The sequence below is a fragment of the Sciurus carolinensis genome, chromosome 4 (genome assembly GCF_902686445.1).
Source record: "Sciurus carolinensis chromosome 4, mSciCar1.2, whole genome shotgun sequence".
NCBI lineage: Eukaryota > Metazoa > Chordata > Mammalia > Rodentia > Sciuridae > Sciurus > Sciurus carolinensis.
This window is the reverse complement of record NC_062216.1, coordinates 79,001,671-79,019,126: the sequence shown is the minus strand read 5'-3', so window position 1 is coordinate 79,019,126 and position 17,456 is coordinate 79,001,671. Positions and strand designations below refer to the sequence as shown.

The following is a 17,456-nucleotide window of genomic DNA, read 5'->3' as shown; positions in this document are numbered from 1 at the left end:
ATTTGTACATGTTACACATGTTCTGTAAATGAACTTTTGTACATGTTAGCTATTGCAACTCTGAAATATTTTGTATTAGATGGTATGAAAAGTTTCAAAACAGCAAAGTAACAATTCCAAAAACAAACTATAATACCAGTGGAGAAAATGAAAACTAGCTTATGTTTAAATGCAGAATAAAATGGTACTAAAATGAAGTAAAATTCTTACCAGTTGCATAGTAATCATAGAGCTGAACAGATGCAGGCTTGGTGTTAGATACAAGTGCATCTCGTTCAATGGAAAATGATAATTGAATTTCCTTTTGAGTAACCTGGGAATAAATCAATATTTTTAGCATATAAAGTATATTTTCTCACTTTCTTCCCATTTCAAATATTTAGAATTATTTTAACAATGCTTTTTTGGAGAGCTGGGGATATGGGCCAGGGGTAGCACCTAGCATGCTGAAGGCCCTGGGTTCAATCCTCAGAACCTCCATAAACAAAACAAAATGAGAGTGACAACAACAATAAAACAAACAAAAACAAAAATAAAATAATGCTCTTTTGGTACTTAAGCCCTTAGGAAAATATAAAAATCATAAAAAATATAACCAAATTGTGCCTCTGGCATATACACCAACAGCCAAATCACATTATGACATTAAACTTACATTCTCCAAGTAAAAGAACACATGTGTGGTTTTGATTTCTATGCGTTGTACTTTGCCATCTTCTTGAAGCTAAAAATAAGGGGGGGAAAGTATGCTGAAAACTTAGGGAACTCATAATAGGAACAACTAATAATTCAAAGATAAGAATATTTAATTGTAATTTAGTAATTTTCTTGCATCTTTATACATTCCTGTGAAGTTTCCATGTAGCCTCGCCAATAAATACTAATCTTTGGGTGTCCTTTGTTCAACATTTTTGAGAGATTTGTATAAAATGGGTTTCTAATTTATCCTAAGTAGAATGATAAGAGTAGAATACAATAACTAAACACCAACTTATCTGCTCTTTTTCCTTTTCAACTTTTAAAACATTTATTTTTAATTGAGAAATAAAAGTTGTACATATTTACAGAGTGAAATGTGGTGTTTTCATCTTTCTATATATTGTTGAAAGATTCAAATGAAATAGCTAATATATTCATTATTGCAGCGACTTTTCTTTTTTGTGGCTACAATATTAAAAATATCCTCCCATCAGTTTTAAAACATACATGATTATTAACCATGGTGAACATGCAGTGCCATGTGTCACTAAACATTCCTCCAGTCTAACAGAACTGCCACGCTTTTTTTTTTTTTTTTTGCTGCCACACTTTTTGAACAACATTTTTCCTTTTTCTAGATCTTCCTCTTGCCCCCAGACTCTGGTATATACCTTTCTGTTTCCATGAAATCATTTTTTTTAATTTAGATTTCACATATAAATGAGATCATATTTGTCTTTCTGCCTGGCTTATTTCACTTAGCACAATGTCCTCCAGTTCCGTTCATATTGTTACAAATGACAGAATTTCTTTTTTAAAGGTAATTTAGCATTCTAATCTACACATATGCCACTGTACATATAAACCACATTTCCTTTATCCATTTGTCTGATGTTGTACAGGTAAGCTGCTTCCTTTTTGGGACCAATGTGAATAATGCTGAAATGAACATGGGAGGATAGTATTCCTTGTGATATACAAATTTCAATTCCTTTGGATATTTGCCCAGAAGTGGGGATGTTGGATTGTATAGTAATTCTATTTTATATTTGTTGAGGAAATTCTACATTCTTTTCTAAAATGACTGGACAGTAATATACATTCCCACCAACAGTGTGCAAGGGCACTCTTTCTGCCCCATCAATGCCAAGATTTGTTATCATTCATCATTTTGATAATGGCAATTCAAACAGGTGGAAGGTGTAAGCTTACTGCAGCTTTAATTCATATTTCTCTGAGGAGTAGATGTGTTGAGCATTTTTCATATATCTGTTGGTAATGTAGATCTCTTATTTTGAGAACTGTCTCTTCAAATTCTTAGCCTATTTTTTATTGGATTATTTGTTTTCTTGCTATTGAGTTGTTTGAGTTTCTTATGTAATTTCAATATTAGTCCCTTATCAGATTATGTTTTGCAAATATTTCCTCCCATCCTGTAGGTTGTCTCTTCACTTTTTATTATTTTCTTTGCTGTATAGATGCTTTTGAGTTTGATGCAAGTTAAAATTCGCTTGGTTTTTCATTTGATGCTTGAATTTTGCAGTTCTATTCAAGAAATTATAGCCCAGACCCATGTTGTGGACTTTGCGCCTTGTTTTTGTTTAGTAGTTCAACTCTTTGAGTCCTACATTGAAGCTTTGTTGATTTTTGTATATGGTGTGAGACAAGTTCCAATTACATGCTTCTGTATGTAGATATTCAATTTTCTCAGCAGCACCCTTTATTAAAGACATTGTCCTTTTTCCATGTGTGTTCTTCACATCATTGCCAAAAATTAATTGAGTATACTTGGGTATATTTCTAAGCTTTCTGTCTTGTTCCATTGGTCAGTATATCTGTTGTTATGATAATATGATGCTATTTTGATTATAATTGTTCTGTCATAAGTTTTAAAATTAGAGAGGGGTTGATATCTCTGACTTTGTTCTTTTGTTCAAGATTGTTTCGACTCTTTAGAGACTTTCCTGGTTCCAAAAAATTTGAGGATTGTTTTTTTCTATTTTATTAAGCATGCCATCAGAATTTGAAAAGAATTGCACTGAATCTGTGGACTGCTTTGGTTATTTAACAAGGGTATTTTAACAATATTAATTTTTCCACTTCATAAACATGAAAGATATTTCCACTTATTTGTGTTTCCTTCAATTTCTTTCATCAATATTATGTATTTTCAATGTACAGACTTTTTATCTGTTTGGTCACATTTACTTGTAAGTGTATATATTTTAATTTATTTTTGATGCTATTATAAGTGGGATTCTTAAATTCCTTTTCAGAAAATTTGTTGTTAGTATCTAAACATTCCCCTGTTTTTATATGTTGATTTTGTAACCTATAACTTCACTGAATTTGTTTATCAGTTCTAACAGTTTTTTTTTTTTTTTGGGCAGAGTCTTTTATATGATCATGTCATCAGTATTGAGAGAGAATTTCATTTCTTGCTTCTTAGTTGGTGCCTTTTAATTCCTTTTCTTGACTTTTTCTTGCTCTAGGTGGGACTTCCAGTACTATATTGAATAAAAGTGGTGAGAATGGGCATCCTTGTCTTATTCTTCATCTTAGAGAGAAAGCTTCCAATTATCCACCAATCAGTATGATGTTAGCTGAATTCAAATAAATTTGAGACCCTTGAATAATGTACTATTAGACATTTGTGATTTAAACTTCTTTTCTTAAGAATAGAAAATGTGTTGTATTTTCAATTTATTACCAATGCATAACATTGAGCATAACACATTATAGCTATTCTGAAGCTATTTTAATTAAATTGAATTCTTTACCTTCTTAACTGAAGATTTATCAGGTACAAATCCTGAAAGCATTTTCACATCAATGATTGCCATGTTGGAAGAGCTGTGTCTTCCAGAATAACTTTTAAAGAAAAAAATTTGTAATTCAGTTAAGTGTGGATCATTATTTAAGAAAACAGATTACCAATAAAATATATTTACATGCAAAAAGTTCATTTTGCCATATCCTTTATAATGTTTATTGTTCTGAGATTAGAATAACCCTCAGAATAAACTGAAATTAGTGATAGTCCAAAATGAAATTATATTTCAATCTATTTCCAAGTGGACATAGAGAGTTGAGCCTAAGTGATATTCTTATTTTGAAATTTGAGGTTCCAAAAGTAAGAACTATAACATGCTATAATATGTTGATTTACGAAATATAAATTTGAGGGAAAAGCAATTCTTGGATTGTTTTTCTTTCTTTCTTTCTTTCTTTTTGTACTGGGGATTGAACTCAGGGGCATTCAACCATGAGTTGCATCCCCAGCTCTATTTTGTATTTTTTTTAGAGACAGGGTTTCGCTGAGTTGCTTAGTGCCTCGCTTTTGCTGATGCTGGCTTTGAATTCGATGTCCGCCTACCTCCTACCTCCTATATTAATATAATTCGTATAAAGAAATTTGTAAAACTTTATTGTACAATTCTCTTTTCTGCCTTCTATTCAATATTTTTGAAGCCACATTTACTTTTATCTAGTTTATTGTATACAATTTAGGCAATTTAAACCAGATGGGATATATTTCCCTAGGTAACAGAAACAGGCCAACCTTTTCCATAAAATGATTGGGGTAAGCTTCACATGAAGGCAGAAGAGAATATAGGCTATCTTTATTAGAGGTGGAGAAATATCTTAGTTTACCAACAAAATAAAACAAAACATGTTATTACCTGGCTGAAACCACAAGATCAAACTTGTCAAATAATCCTCTGCAGAAAACATTGGCTGTATTTACAGAAAGGGAAAACCCAGATGACTTCTTAGGCAGTAGGATATTATATTTCAGAGTTGTCTTAAATAAATATAGAATATATTACTTATTAATAAAATAATATTTTTCATTTATTACCTCCTTATTGAAGTTTAAAATTAAATGAAAAATCAATTTTTACCTCTGTGCTTCCTATTTTCTATGCCACTGATAATATCAGTGATAAGCTAACATTTATTGAGCATATCCTATGTGCTCCCTTTTAAATGCTTTTCATGTAATAACTCTTTATTATTTCCAATAACTCAGTGAAGTTGATGCTACTTTATTGTCCATTTTGTAAAGGTGGGAAATAAGGTTCAGAGAGATATGTAACTTGTCAAAACTTACACAGCTAATGAATAGCAGAGCTAAATTATATCCATACTATCTTTTGGGAACTAATTAAAATTATCTGATTTTAGATGTAAGAAACTGCTAAAATTAATATAATGCAAAAGTTACAGGATTAAGGAGAACACCAGTATTAAAACAAATGAATAAAAAAGGAAATTATAGAATCAAAATCTACAATAACATGGCTTGGAAATAAGTTTGGTTAAAGATTTAATTTGACTTAAGTAATCACACTTATAAAAATGTATCCTGAAGTTGCACTTGTATGAGTATGAAGTAATTTGCATACATTATTCATTACAATGCTATATGTAATAGTGAAAGAAGAGAAATAATCCAAATGACCATTAATACTTAATTTATTTACCACATTCTGTCATATCTATATTGTGTGAAAATACCAGCCACTAAAAACAGAAGACATGTTAGAATTACAATTCACTACTTCATATTCTTTATTGGAGTATCTTATTTAGGCAAAGATCATTAATGCATGTTAACACATGTTGATGAAAATTGATGCAGAAATTAACTTTTGCATGGTCCCAATGTAATATTTTAAATATTAATTGGTAGGTGCATAGCAGAAAGAAACCAGCACCTTCAATGAAGAAATTTGGCCATTATCACCTTAAGCTAATGATAAAACACAATATCATTAAGAATGATGTATCTCTGTATGTGAGACAAATTAATACAGACCTAACTTTAGGTTGTAGAAAACACAGGTAATGAGGCCAAAAAGAAAACAATCTGATAAATCCAGAATTAAGGATATTCTACAACACAAATAGCCTGATGTCTTCAAAAAGTTAATGTCACACACACACAAAGATACAAAAGACCCAATAGAGCTATTAAGTTAAGAGACTTATGACACACAATGAACAATTGCAAAGCATTTCCTTGACTGAATCTGGTTTGAAAAAGAAAACAACTACAAAATATATTTGGTGGTAATTAAATGATATTATAAACTATTATTCTCTTGTGCTAGCTGTGATAATGGCTTTGCAGCCACATGATGGAACATTTTGAAGCTGCATTATATCATACTTGGAGTGGTGAAATGCCTCTAATTTACTTAAAAATTCAGCCAAGAAAAAAAGAGAAAAAAAGTGAAGCAAATAGAAAACAATGTGAACAACTGTTGAGTCTGGATATTGGTGCTACTACTCTTTCTAGTTTCATGTGTATTTGACAATTTTGATAAGTTAGGGGAGAAAGTACAGATTTACCTGCATGTATGCACAGCCATCACCACTCACTTCCACAGTGTAGTTTTTCTGAATTTCTGGCAATGGAATTTGTTGTAGCAGCAATCGGTTCTCTTCATTCACTTGGAAGGCCATATTGAATGCTTTGTCAGAAGAAATTTGCACAAAATTTTGTCTGTTCTTAGAATAAGTAAGCCTTTGGAATAGAGTTAGAGCTTGGAGAGCCACAACAGTATCCTAAAATAATAAAGATGGGATTGTATTAGAGCATATTATAGGGTTTAGAAATCACAGTCAAATATAGCTACAATTCATTCAAAAATAATTTTAAAAGCCACTGCAATTTTTGTCTGTTTTTCATTGTTCAGTGAACTATATTGTCTTGGACTCTGTATAATTTATCAAAAATAAATGCTTCTTTTGTTTGTTTTGTGAGGTGTGGTAGTGCATGTCTGTAATCTCAGTTACTCTGGAGGCTGAGGCAAGAGGGTTACAAGTTCCTGGCACACCTCAGCAATATAGGGAGGTCCTCAGCAACTTAGTGATCCCCTGCCTCAAAATAAAAAATAAAAAGAATTGGAGATTGTTGTGGTTTGGATGTGAGGTGTCCCCCAAAAGCTCATGTGTGAGACAAGGCAAGAAGGTTTAGAAATGATTAGGTTATGACAGCCTTAGCTCAATCAGCAAAGTAATCACCTGACAGGATTAATTGAGTGGTAACTGAAGGCAGGTGGGGTGTGGCTGGAGGAGGCGGGGCATTGGGAGCATGGCTTTGAGGTATATATTTGCATTTGGCAAGTGGACATCTCTCTGCTCTCTGATCATCATGTGAACTGCTGCCCTTTACCACACTGTTCAGCAATGATGTTCTGCCTCACCCTAAGCCTGGAGGAATGGAGCTGATGGTCTATGGACTGAGACCTCAGAAACCATGAGCCCCCATAAACTTTTCTTCCTTTAGCATTGTTCTGGTCAGGTCTTTTAGTCACAGCAGTGTAAAAGCTGACTAAAACAGGGATGTAACTCAGTGGTTAAGCATCCCTGGATTCAATTCCCAGTACCTAACTAAATAAATGGGTTTTATGGCAACATTTCCATTCTTTCATGAAGACAAAAATGTCATCTAATATAATACACATGTGAGAAGAAAGAAGGACATTTTAAAATGTCTACTGAGCCAGGCTATCAGATGTTAAAACATATAAGGCCACAGGTTAGTGGAAAAGAATGGGAAGCCTAAAATGACAAGAATATACAATTTTATTTCCCCAATAAAAGCAGTGGTTTGAATAATTAGCAACATTAATTAGTGCATAAATGACACTGAGACAACCCGTTACTTACTTTACAAAACAAGTTATGCCTCTACCATATGTCTATATCAAAATATATTATAAATTAATTGATAATTGAAAACAGTTAATTAATAACTAAATGTAATTAATCCATAAAGTATGGATGTATATTTATATAATGTTTGTTTTGTTTTTGTGGTTACTCTTAGCATACTATTAAGGTGAAAACTTTAAACATTATCAAATTAACTAAAAATGAAAAGAAAAAAGCTACATATCCAAAGCATTACACAAATCAAAAAGGAAAAAGAAAGAATGTTACAGACACCAGCATGGCTGATGCCTTTATTTTACTTGGAAGTCTTAGAAAGAATCAAGAAAAAGATGAATACTCCTATTAGAAAATGTACAAATGATATGTGACCAGGAAACTGATGACACATGAAATAAGAAAACGAAGAGAGGAAAGAATAGTCTATATAAGTAGAAACCATGGAAATTTGTTTTTACAGAGAATGAGTGATCACTTTTATTGTATTGGATCAAAAGAGATTTAACCAATGATTTTGCAGTTAGAGAAAGTTATTCTCATTGCTAATAAAAATGCATTGATACACTTTTTTGATAAAATTCTGACTTTTAATTTTACATAGAAATTTTTAACAAGTAGGTATTCCTATTTTAAAACTCCAATTTTAAAGATTTAAAAGCTAATTAACTTTTGAATAAATACTTAAGAGTTCTTACTAGAGAACATATGCCCCCAAACCTGAAAGACTACAAATTTAAAAATTATAGGCATCTTTGAACATACCACACTGAAATCCACTATTAATATGCACCAATTAAAGATTCCTATGAGCTATGGGTAAAATAAGGAGAGCAAGCTTAATAGTGATAACAAATTAAATTGGATAAATTTAATTTATACATTGAAAGACCAATACTGCCAATGCAAAGTAGGTGCCCAGTTTTCTTGCACTTAAAGATTTAAAATAGATATTGTTACCTTTGTGGAGGAGAAACCTCCATAGGAATTTTGCTGCTTTGCTACCCAGTGCACAACCTGTGAAGCACTGGACAGCTCTTCTGAAGTCAGCCTCGACTTGGAAAGAAGGGCCAGTAGGCCATAAGAGGTCGTCTCTATGTTTGCAGAGGAAGACTGAGGGTAGTAGAAAGAGGATGAACCTTCCACGGAAAATTGCTCTTCCAGTTCCCAGTACACTGAGCCACCTGAGGAAACAGTGAAGGGAAGTCAGTAGTGTTTATGTCAAAGCATAGTCACTTGTGTCTAACCGAATGGGTGATATCTGAGGGAGTGCAAACCTGACAAATGGAAACAGAGAAACATGACAGGATGTTAACTGTACTCCTTCTAGCCATTTTACTTGTTCAACATGTGATTCCAAAAAAGGTCAAGGGCACTCACCTGCTCTCTTTGCTTTTTTACTCAGCTCATTGATGAAGAATTCTCTTTTGTCTTCATAGTGTGCTAAACTGAAAGTGTAGGCCAAAAGAGCCTGATCATAAGTGGTAACAGCTCTCCTCCTAGATGCGGCCTCTATGCACTGCAGGCCCTTTTGAATTGCCACAAACTGTAAAGTAAAAGAAAAGAAAAAATATTTGCACATGAAAACATATGTGCAAATACAGGTGTGTTTGTTACTGGAAAAAACAGGAATGAATCTTGTTTGTGCTGAAATGTTCAAAGGGCAAAGGCAATGCATTTATTTTTAATATTCGCATGGTTCCACCTTGTACAGTGTGATTTGATTATTAAATCACTGAGACCAAAAGATCTGACAAGAAAACTTAAGAAGAAAAGTTTATTTTGGCTCAAGATTTTAGAGGGTTAGCCCATAGTCAGCAGATCCCATTGCTGTGGACCTGAGGTGAGGCAGAACAATCATGATTAAAGGGTGTGGCAGAGGAAAGTAGCTTAGGACAAGATAGTCCGGAAGCAGAGAGAGCTCTGCTCAAGGACAAAATATAAACTCCAATGTCATGCCCACCTGCTTCAGTCACACCTACCTGCCTATAATTACCACGTAGTTAATCTACCTTAGTGAGTTAATGCACTGATTAGGTCACACCTCTCATGTAAATCATTTCCACCTCTGAACTTCCTTGCATTGACTCACAAAAGACCTTTTTGGGACACCTTGTATCTAAATCTGACAGAAGGATATTGGTTCAGCATTATTTTGCAGTAGCTATGAGCATATAGTTCTAGTTCTTATTACGATATTGTTAGCAGAAATTTTTTAATTCATAAGAAGCAAATTAGTGGTATGAGTGGGAGCTACTTACTGAGACTGGATGACCAGCTTCGAGCAGAGCGTTGATGACGTATGCAGTGAGGGAGATTTCATTATCTTCTCCCTGATTAAAACATGATCACTTAAGTTTCATGGAATTCAAAGAGAAGCCTTTCTTTATAATTCAATGTATTGTCAGTCTTTATAATTATAATGTACCAATAAAAATAATAATAAACTTAGAAATGGGATTAGAAGATCATAGCAACAGATGGGGGAGGGCAGAGGGAAGGGAAAGGAAGGTACAGCGGAATAATGGGATTGATCCAATTATGTTATGGGCATGTACAAATATGGAATAATGAAACAAACAGTTATGTATAATTATAATGTACTAATTAAAAAACAAATGTAGTGTATTGTGAAAACTTAAGATTTGAATATCTTTTCCTAAATTTTTTGGGCAAAGATTTTCATATCCTCAAAAGGTATTGCTCATAAAATTAGGAAATAGTGCATGAAAATATAAAACATTTATAGAAATAGGAACATAATTTAGAAAAATAAATTATGATCCTACAAAGGTATTTAAAATCAAAGGAAGCATAGGATGCTCTGCAAACATCTCCCAACTCTCTTCCTCATCCTCACCCCAGAAAGAACATAGAAAGTGTCATGGAAAATGCATGCTATCATATTACAATAATTAGAAGAGTGTGGCATAAAATATAAAGGCATGCTGATCAACAGAATGAGCAGAGCAGAAAGACATCCTAGCAAGTACAGAAAGCAAAGTGCAAAGTTGGCCTTAAAAACCAGTAGACACAGACAACAATAATTAATAGGAGGTGCTACAAGTGGTGAACTATTTAGAATATAGAAATAAATGATTTCTAGATTATACAATAATTCTAGTAGTAAATAAAATCAAAGTCTAGTAAAAAAAAAGTCTAGTAGTAAAAAAAAAACAAAGTTAAATGAAAATTACAAGGGAGAAAATACAAATGGAAATAATCATGTGAAAAGAAATTGTTTAAGCAATTGACCTATTAACAGAAATAGGATAAAACAGTTCTTTGGTGCTCTCATACTTTTGAAGATTTTTGTTTTCATACATATATTACTCAGTTCTAGTGATATTACTATGATTCAGATAGATACTCTCTACATAGAGGAAATGTAAATTGGTATAACTTTACTAAAAATCAGTCTGATGTCATTATTTTAGAACTTTAAAAAATTTTACTTGTAGATATCTATCCTTAAGTCAATAAAGTTGGAGCACATATAAAAATGTTTATATAACTTTAGTTTGAATTTATTCAACATTTTTGAAAACTCAATACAAGATCAAACAATTAATAACTGATGGTTTATCCATATGATAGAGTATATAAAGCTATTTATTTTATGTTTTTAAGTTATTGTAATGGCAGAGCAAATCATTATATGCAAATTAGGTTTCAAAAAAGTAAGACTAAAAAACTTAGTACAGAATAATCCAAATTATGTTTATATAGCATTGGAGAAATGACTGAAGGAAACAATTGTCAAAACATCAACAGTGACCACCTCTGAGCTGTTGAAACAGGAATAATATTTTGGCAAATTTCTTATATTAAATCTCTGATGTACTATAAATACATGATAATTAGGAAGAAAATACAAGCTTAGGAAAAAGTCAGAAATACAAATTCATTTGTTAGCACCTACCTTGGGGATGTTAACAAGTGAGAGTTAAACAAATTGAATTCTAATAATTAAAAAATTAATAAAGAATTTATTCATGCGTGGTTCTGGGAATTGAACCCAGTGCCTCATGTAAGCTAGATGAACTCTCTACCACTGAGCTACATCCCCAGTCCTAAGTTACCTAGCTGGCCTCAAATCTGTGATCCTCCTGCCTTAGCTGCCCAAGAATAAAGAATTTCTTAAATGATTAACTATTAAGTTACTGGTAATCATCTGAGTTCTCTTACATTTCTTCTTCCATGAATACTTGTACCAGTCATCCTGCCACAGTGCCCCACCTTCATTACCACAACTACTGTTAGTTTCTTCTAGACTTTTAAATCTGACTGAAGGAAACAAAATTTTCTATTTGTTAAGAAGAAAGAAATTCAGTCGGTAGAGTGCTTGCCTTGCATGCACAAGGCCCTGGGTTCGATCCCCAGCACCGCCCCCCCCCCAAAAAAAAAAAAAAGAAGAAGAAAGAAATTACTGGTTTTCCAGATAGTTAATTTATGTGAGTAGAAATTCAGTTTGATGACCTTTGTCAATTTCTTAAGTGGTACTTTGGAATTCATTAAATGATCATGATGAAAGAATAGAAAACTGTAAGGCAGAATTCCATGCATACCTTCAAAGCATTGTTGAAGACTTCGCCAAAGTTTATAAAGCAGCCATCTGATTCCTGAATACTTAAGAGCCAAATAAGGGTTTGAGACTGAACTTTGTCATCAATATAAATGTAGCGTTTGGCCTGTGTAAATGACTTGTATACAAATGCTGTGAGCCTGGAAAAAATTACATGCAGTGCATATTCGTAACAATCATTGAGAGGCAGACAGTTTCTCATTAGCATAGGTGACTGGACGCAACTGGATTTTTGAGTGTCACATCCTGAAAATTCCTTCTCCAAATTTTAGTCTAATAATGTATCCCCTGTCCCCTTCAAACCTCCTCTCATTTGGCTCAAGTGCCTCTTTTTCTTTCTCCCCATTCATCATGTGTCCCAGATGAAAGGCTATCTCCTCTATGATGTATTCTCAGATTATTTAATCTGCACCTTGAGCAAAAGTAGACTTCTTGCATTTCTCCTCTCTTAACATCTAAGAATTTAATGAGAGGTTACAGAATGATAGACCTATTAGCAGTCAAGCTCAGGCATGTGTGACTTGTTTTCACAGAATGTAACCTGAAATGCTCCTCCAGACGTGACGAGCAAGGTGTATGCTTAGAAATGCATCCTTCTTCCTCGTAGACTGGTGTTCCTTAAAGGCAAGTGCTAGGTCAGATTGATTAACGTGTGTAATGTGTACAAACCTGTCATTACACAGTTCCTGGGGAGCTTGTCCTGCCTCTGGGCTACCATAGCATTTTGTGTATATTTTGATTACATTTTTTGCAATATTGTGCTCCAATGTACTTTCTTTTCTTTCCCACTGTGCTGTAAACATTCTGAGGTCAAAGATCATGTACTACTGAGAAGCAAAATATTAGATCAGATTCTGAAACAGACATTAAAATTCCACCACATAATTAGCAGGGTGAATTTAGAAAAAAATTGTGTTATGGACTGCACTGTGTCTTCCTCATTCTCATATGTTAAAGTCCCAACCCCTTAATGCCTCAGAAAGTGACCATATTTGGACACAGCATCTTTAAAGAGGTAATGAAGTAAAAGTGAGATATTTGTGTAGGTGTTAATACAATGTGACTGGTGTCTTTATAGGAAGAAAAGGAAATTTGGATGCACAGAGAAAAGACTGTGAAAACCGAGGGAAAAGGTAGGCATGTAGGAGCCAAGGAGAGAGGCCTTGAAAGAAATCAAGCCTGCCATCCCCCCGACCTTAGCACTTCCATCTTCCAGAACTCTAAGAGAATACATTTCTGTTGCTTAAGCCACACAGCCTGTGGCACTTTGTTATGGTAGACCTGGCAATAAACTGTGTTTCTATTTCTTCATATGCAAAATGAGTATTATAATGTTACCTGTGGTATTAATTGTACTCAATTATAAAAGAAACGACAATGATTACTCTAATTACCATTTATCTTTTTGTAACTCAAGGGCTTATTAATGTTCAGAACATATTAACAAGGTGAATATATGTTTGTAAATAAAGATTAATCATAGGAGGAATAAAATTTAAAACAACTTGCATCTCACTAGTGATCTTATATTTTAGGCTTACATAATAACACAACCTATGCTTAATTTATCTTGTCTTAGTTATTGCACTATTTATGGTAAGTTTTATTCTAATAAAATTAGTCATTTGTCACTAAGAGAGTACACATCTACACAACATGATTTCTGAGTAGCATTGCAAGTCAGCATAAGCAATGTTGGAAGATGTTAATGTTTCATCAGAATAATTTGCTATATAATAAATGTGATTTCCCATCCTTTATCCTGCCCCAATGAGTAACTATCTATAATGATTTTCTTATTTACCATATGTTGTTTGGGTAAATAAAAGATAGGAATTCCATGTGTTTGATCTAAGAGCCCAAGAGTCCTGTTAAAATGATGTCCATAGTTTGGAGGTGAGGGCCTATACTTTTTAGAAAATCCCCAAAATCCATTTAAAAATACATCTTTTGAAATATATATAAATAAATATATATATTTATTTGCTGATATAAATAATAAATTCAAACCATGTATTTTTTTGTTGATCTGTATGTCCAAAGGTACTATATGATCCATCTGAGTTTTTATAAGACATCTGCCTCAGATATCCTAGAATAAGAAAAGAGTTATTATTTTTCAATTTAAAATTATCCAAAAGAAATAATATGTGTGTATAAATGTGTGTGTATACATACATATATAGGTGTATATATATATATGCACATTCATGTACTTAATAAGCAAAACAATTTGGATTCAGAGATTTACTAGGATAAACAAAATATGACTTTTAAATGCTTCACCTGCAGTCAAATATCCAATAGCTTTGGATTTTATCTCTTCTGTCAGTTGTTCAGTCTGATTCAGATAGTCCAAGATGTAAATATTAGGAGCAAATAAGGCCATATTCTGTTCTCCACACCCAAAAGGCATTTGGAGAAAATTCTGTAAGTTTTGCATGACAGAACCCAGAATGTCTCCTGAAAAGACAATCGAGTCAATATGAAGTGCTTCATAAAAATTAGTAAGATAAATAAAATTAGTTTATGCTCAAGATTTTTATGTTATGGATATTCATGATAACTTTTTAAATATTATCTGAGCCTTCTATCTGTTCTGTTTGTTAGGGTCATACCATAAAATTAGCAAGATACTTTAAGGCACTATTTCCAGAAGGGGGGAAATTGTTATCCCAAGCAGCACAGTCAAGAGCAGAAGAACTAAAATAATTGTGGGAATCAAAAGTCCTAATAGCTCCCAAGATAAGGTAGAAAATGTCAGGTCATTCATTAATCAAATAGGATAGAATGTGGCCTCCAAATTAACATCTATGAAAATTGTATCAGATACTGTTCTGAGCACTTATATTAATTCATTCAATCCTTAGAACAATAGCATAAATAGGTACCACAGTTCCCATCTATGAAGAAACAGGCAGAGAAGTTTAAAAATATTTCCAACATCATTCATAAAAGATGCAACAGAGTCAGGAATAAGCCAAATCAATATGGCTTCAGAGTTCCTGAACTCAGCCCCTTCCCTACACACTTCCTGTCAATGTTTAGTATTTATGTAGCCTGAAAATGTATCTGGAGGTATCTATACATCTTACTTTCATTTTTATAACAACCTTATGAAGTAAGTAATATTATTAAGTTCTCTTAAGGAATAAAGAAATGAAGCACAGAAAGGTTCAGCAACTTGTCCAAAATGCTACAGAAAGTGATAAATCTTCGATTCAAATCTAGGAAGGGTTCTGGGAGAGTCAGTTTTCTTATCTGCTGTGCTCCAACACAATCACACACAATCACATCAATCATCTGTTCTGACAAAAATGACATGAAACTAAAAATCAACAACAGGAGGAAAAAAGTAAAACACACAACTCTGTGGAAATTAAACACACACTTATGAACAACTAATGGGTCAAAGAAGAAATCAAAACATCCTGAGGTAAAAAATATGGAAACAAACCATAACAAACTTATGGGATATAGCAGAGTAGTTGAAGATGGAAGTTTATAGTAATAAATGCCTACATTAAGAAAAAAGAAAGATTTCAAATAAACACCTAACTTGACACCTGAGGAACTACAAAATGAACAAATAACAGTCCAACAGAAGGAAGAAAATAAATTATCAGAGTTGAAATAAAGACTTAAAAACAATTATAGAAAAGACTTACAGCAGGTTTTTCAAAGATAAACAAAAAATTGATTAACCCTTACCTAGATTAAGTAAAAAGAGAGAAGACTCAAGTAAATAAAATTGGAAAAATTTTACAACAAAAGAGAAGACACTAGAATGGATGCCATAGAGATAGAATCATAAAAACTACTTTGAATAATTACATGCCAATGAATAGGATAACCTAGAAGAAATGAACAATTTGCCAAGATTGAATCATAAAAAAATATAAAACATGAACAATAATTGTAATAAGATTAAATGAGAAATTAAAAAATGTCTCCCAACAAAGTAAAGCTCAGGACCAGATGGCTTCACAGTGAATTCAATTAAACATTTAAAGAATAATTAAAACCAATTCTTCTTAAATTCTTTCAAAATATTAAAGAGGATGGTATACTCCCAGATTTATTTTGGGTGGCCAGCATTACTTAAAAAGAGAAAACTATAGGTCAGTAACTTTGCTGAACATAAATGCAAAAATATTCAACAAAATACTAGCAAAGTGAATTCAACACCATTTTAAATGAAGGGAAATTAAACTATTTACAAATAAGATCATAAAATGTTGAAGGGCCTTAGAATCACTGCCATTAATATGATTATGTTTGCAACATAGTTGTAGGGCATCATTTTGCTTAGAGTGTAAGCTCAATTAAACTCCAGCGTGGTTTTTTTTTTTTTGCTTTTGATGTTGGAGGTTAGAGGATGTTCTTGATATAACTTCTTGTTTTGCTCATGAGTACTTTTCTAGAACACACTTTTTCTTTGGCAACAAGAGGAGTAACCATAATGCCACATGCAGTGCAAAGCCCTTCTATTGAATCCCTCAGATCTCCAGGTTAAAACTACCTTGTGCTGTATTATTGAGTACAGGGTAGATGATAAACAGTACAGAATTTGTACAAAATGATTTTTAAAATGATTTCATATTGCACTTAATTTTGGCAAATAATTTATGCTTCAATGTCTGAAAGCATTTAATAGTTGCTATTGATCACCCTCAAGATCTTCCACTTATTTGTAGATTGCTGAGGCTTTATGTTTACAGAGCCTACAAAGTAAAAAAAAAAAAGTTTTGTCTGCCCGTGGTTATTGACCTGCAAGAACCACTACCTTTGTGTAGAGTGTTATTTGTTCCTGCCTCAGTATTATTATTCCAATCAAAAGGTGTGAAATATCAATACTTACTAGTCCTGCATGGTATGCTCTAAAAATCACTAATTTTTGAGAACATATCAGAACTATTTTTTACTGTGGTGGTCTTTAAATGAGACAGCAGAGGGAAAGATCAATAATGAGTCTAAATTGTATGTACCAGAGTTACAATGACCTTTATAAAAGGAAAGAGGCTGGGATAGTGGTACACAGTTGTAATCCCAGCTATTCAGGAGGCTGAGGCAGGAGGATTGCTACTTTGGGGTCAAGCCTGGGCAATATTGCTAGACTATCTCAGTTAATGAGACAGACATCATTACCCTAAGTACATGTATGATTACATGAATGGTATGAATCTACATCATGTATAACAATACAAATGAAATGATGTACCCCATTTGTGTATAATGAATCAAAATGCAGCCTGTAAAAAAGAAAAAGAAAAAATTTAAAAAATAAAATAAAAAGTAAGGGAAAGGTAAGAACCAGAAAAATGAAGGTGTTTTAGTTTCTGACAATTTCTGAGGGCATTTAAATATCTAGTCAGATATATCTATCTGAATCATAAAATTTGCAGAGTAGATATGGAACCCAATAGATGACAAGCTAACAAACAGAACCAGGGCAGAAATAGGAATGCTTTTCCTTCTTCCTAACCTATGT

General features: G+C 32.9%; 1 protein-coding gene across 1 annotated transcript in view; it reads right to left on the bottom strand.

Annotated features, from left to right (window-relative positions):
* Positions 1-17,456, bottom strand: part of LOC124982813 (ovostatin-like) — a 77,207-nt gene that overhangs the window by 952 nt on the left and 58,799 nt on the right. Inside the window, exons 24-34 of the mRNA XM_047549729.1 lie at positions 14,252-14,428; positions 13,976-14,057; positions 11,949-12,105; positions 9,642-9,713; positions 8,761-8,926; positions 8,341-8,564; positions 6,058-6,273; positions 4,383-4,504; positions 3,480-3,570; positions 656-724; positions 211-313 (exon numbers count right to left, since the gene is read on the bottom strand). Coding sequence (XP_047405685.1) covers positions 211-313; positions 656-724; positions 3,480-3,570; positions 4,383-4,504; positions 6,058-6,273; positions 8,341-8,564; positions 8,761-8,926; positions 9,642-9,713; positions 11,949-12,105; positions 13,976-14,057; positions 14,252-14,428 — 1,479 coding nt within the window. The remainder of the gene's footprint in view (positions 1-210; positions 314-655; positions 725-3,479; positions 3,571-4,382; positions 4,505-6,057; positions 6,274-8,340; positions 8,565-8,760; positions 8,927-9,641; positions 9,714-11,948; positions 12,106-13,975; positions 14,058-14,251; positions 14,429-17,456) is intronic.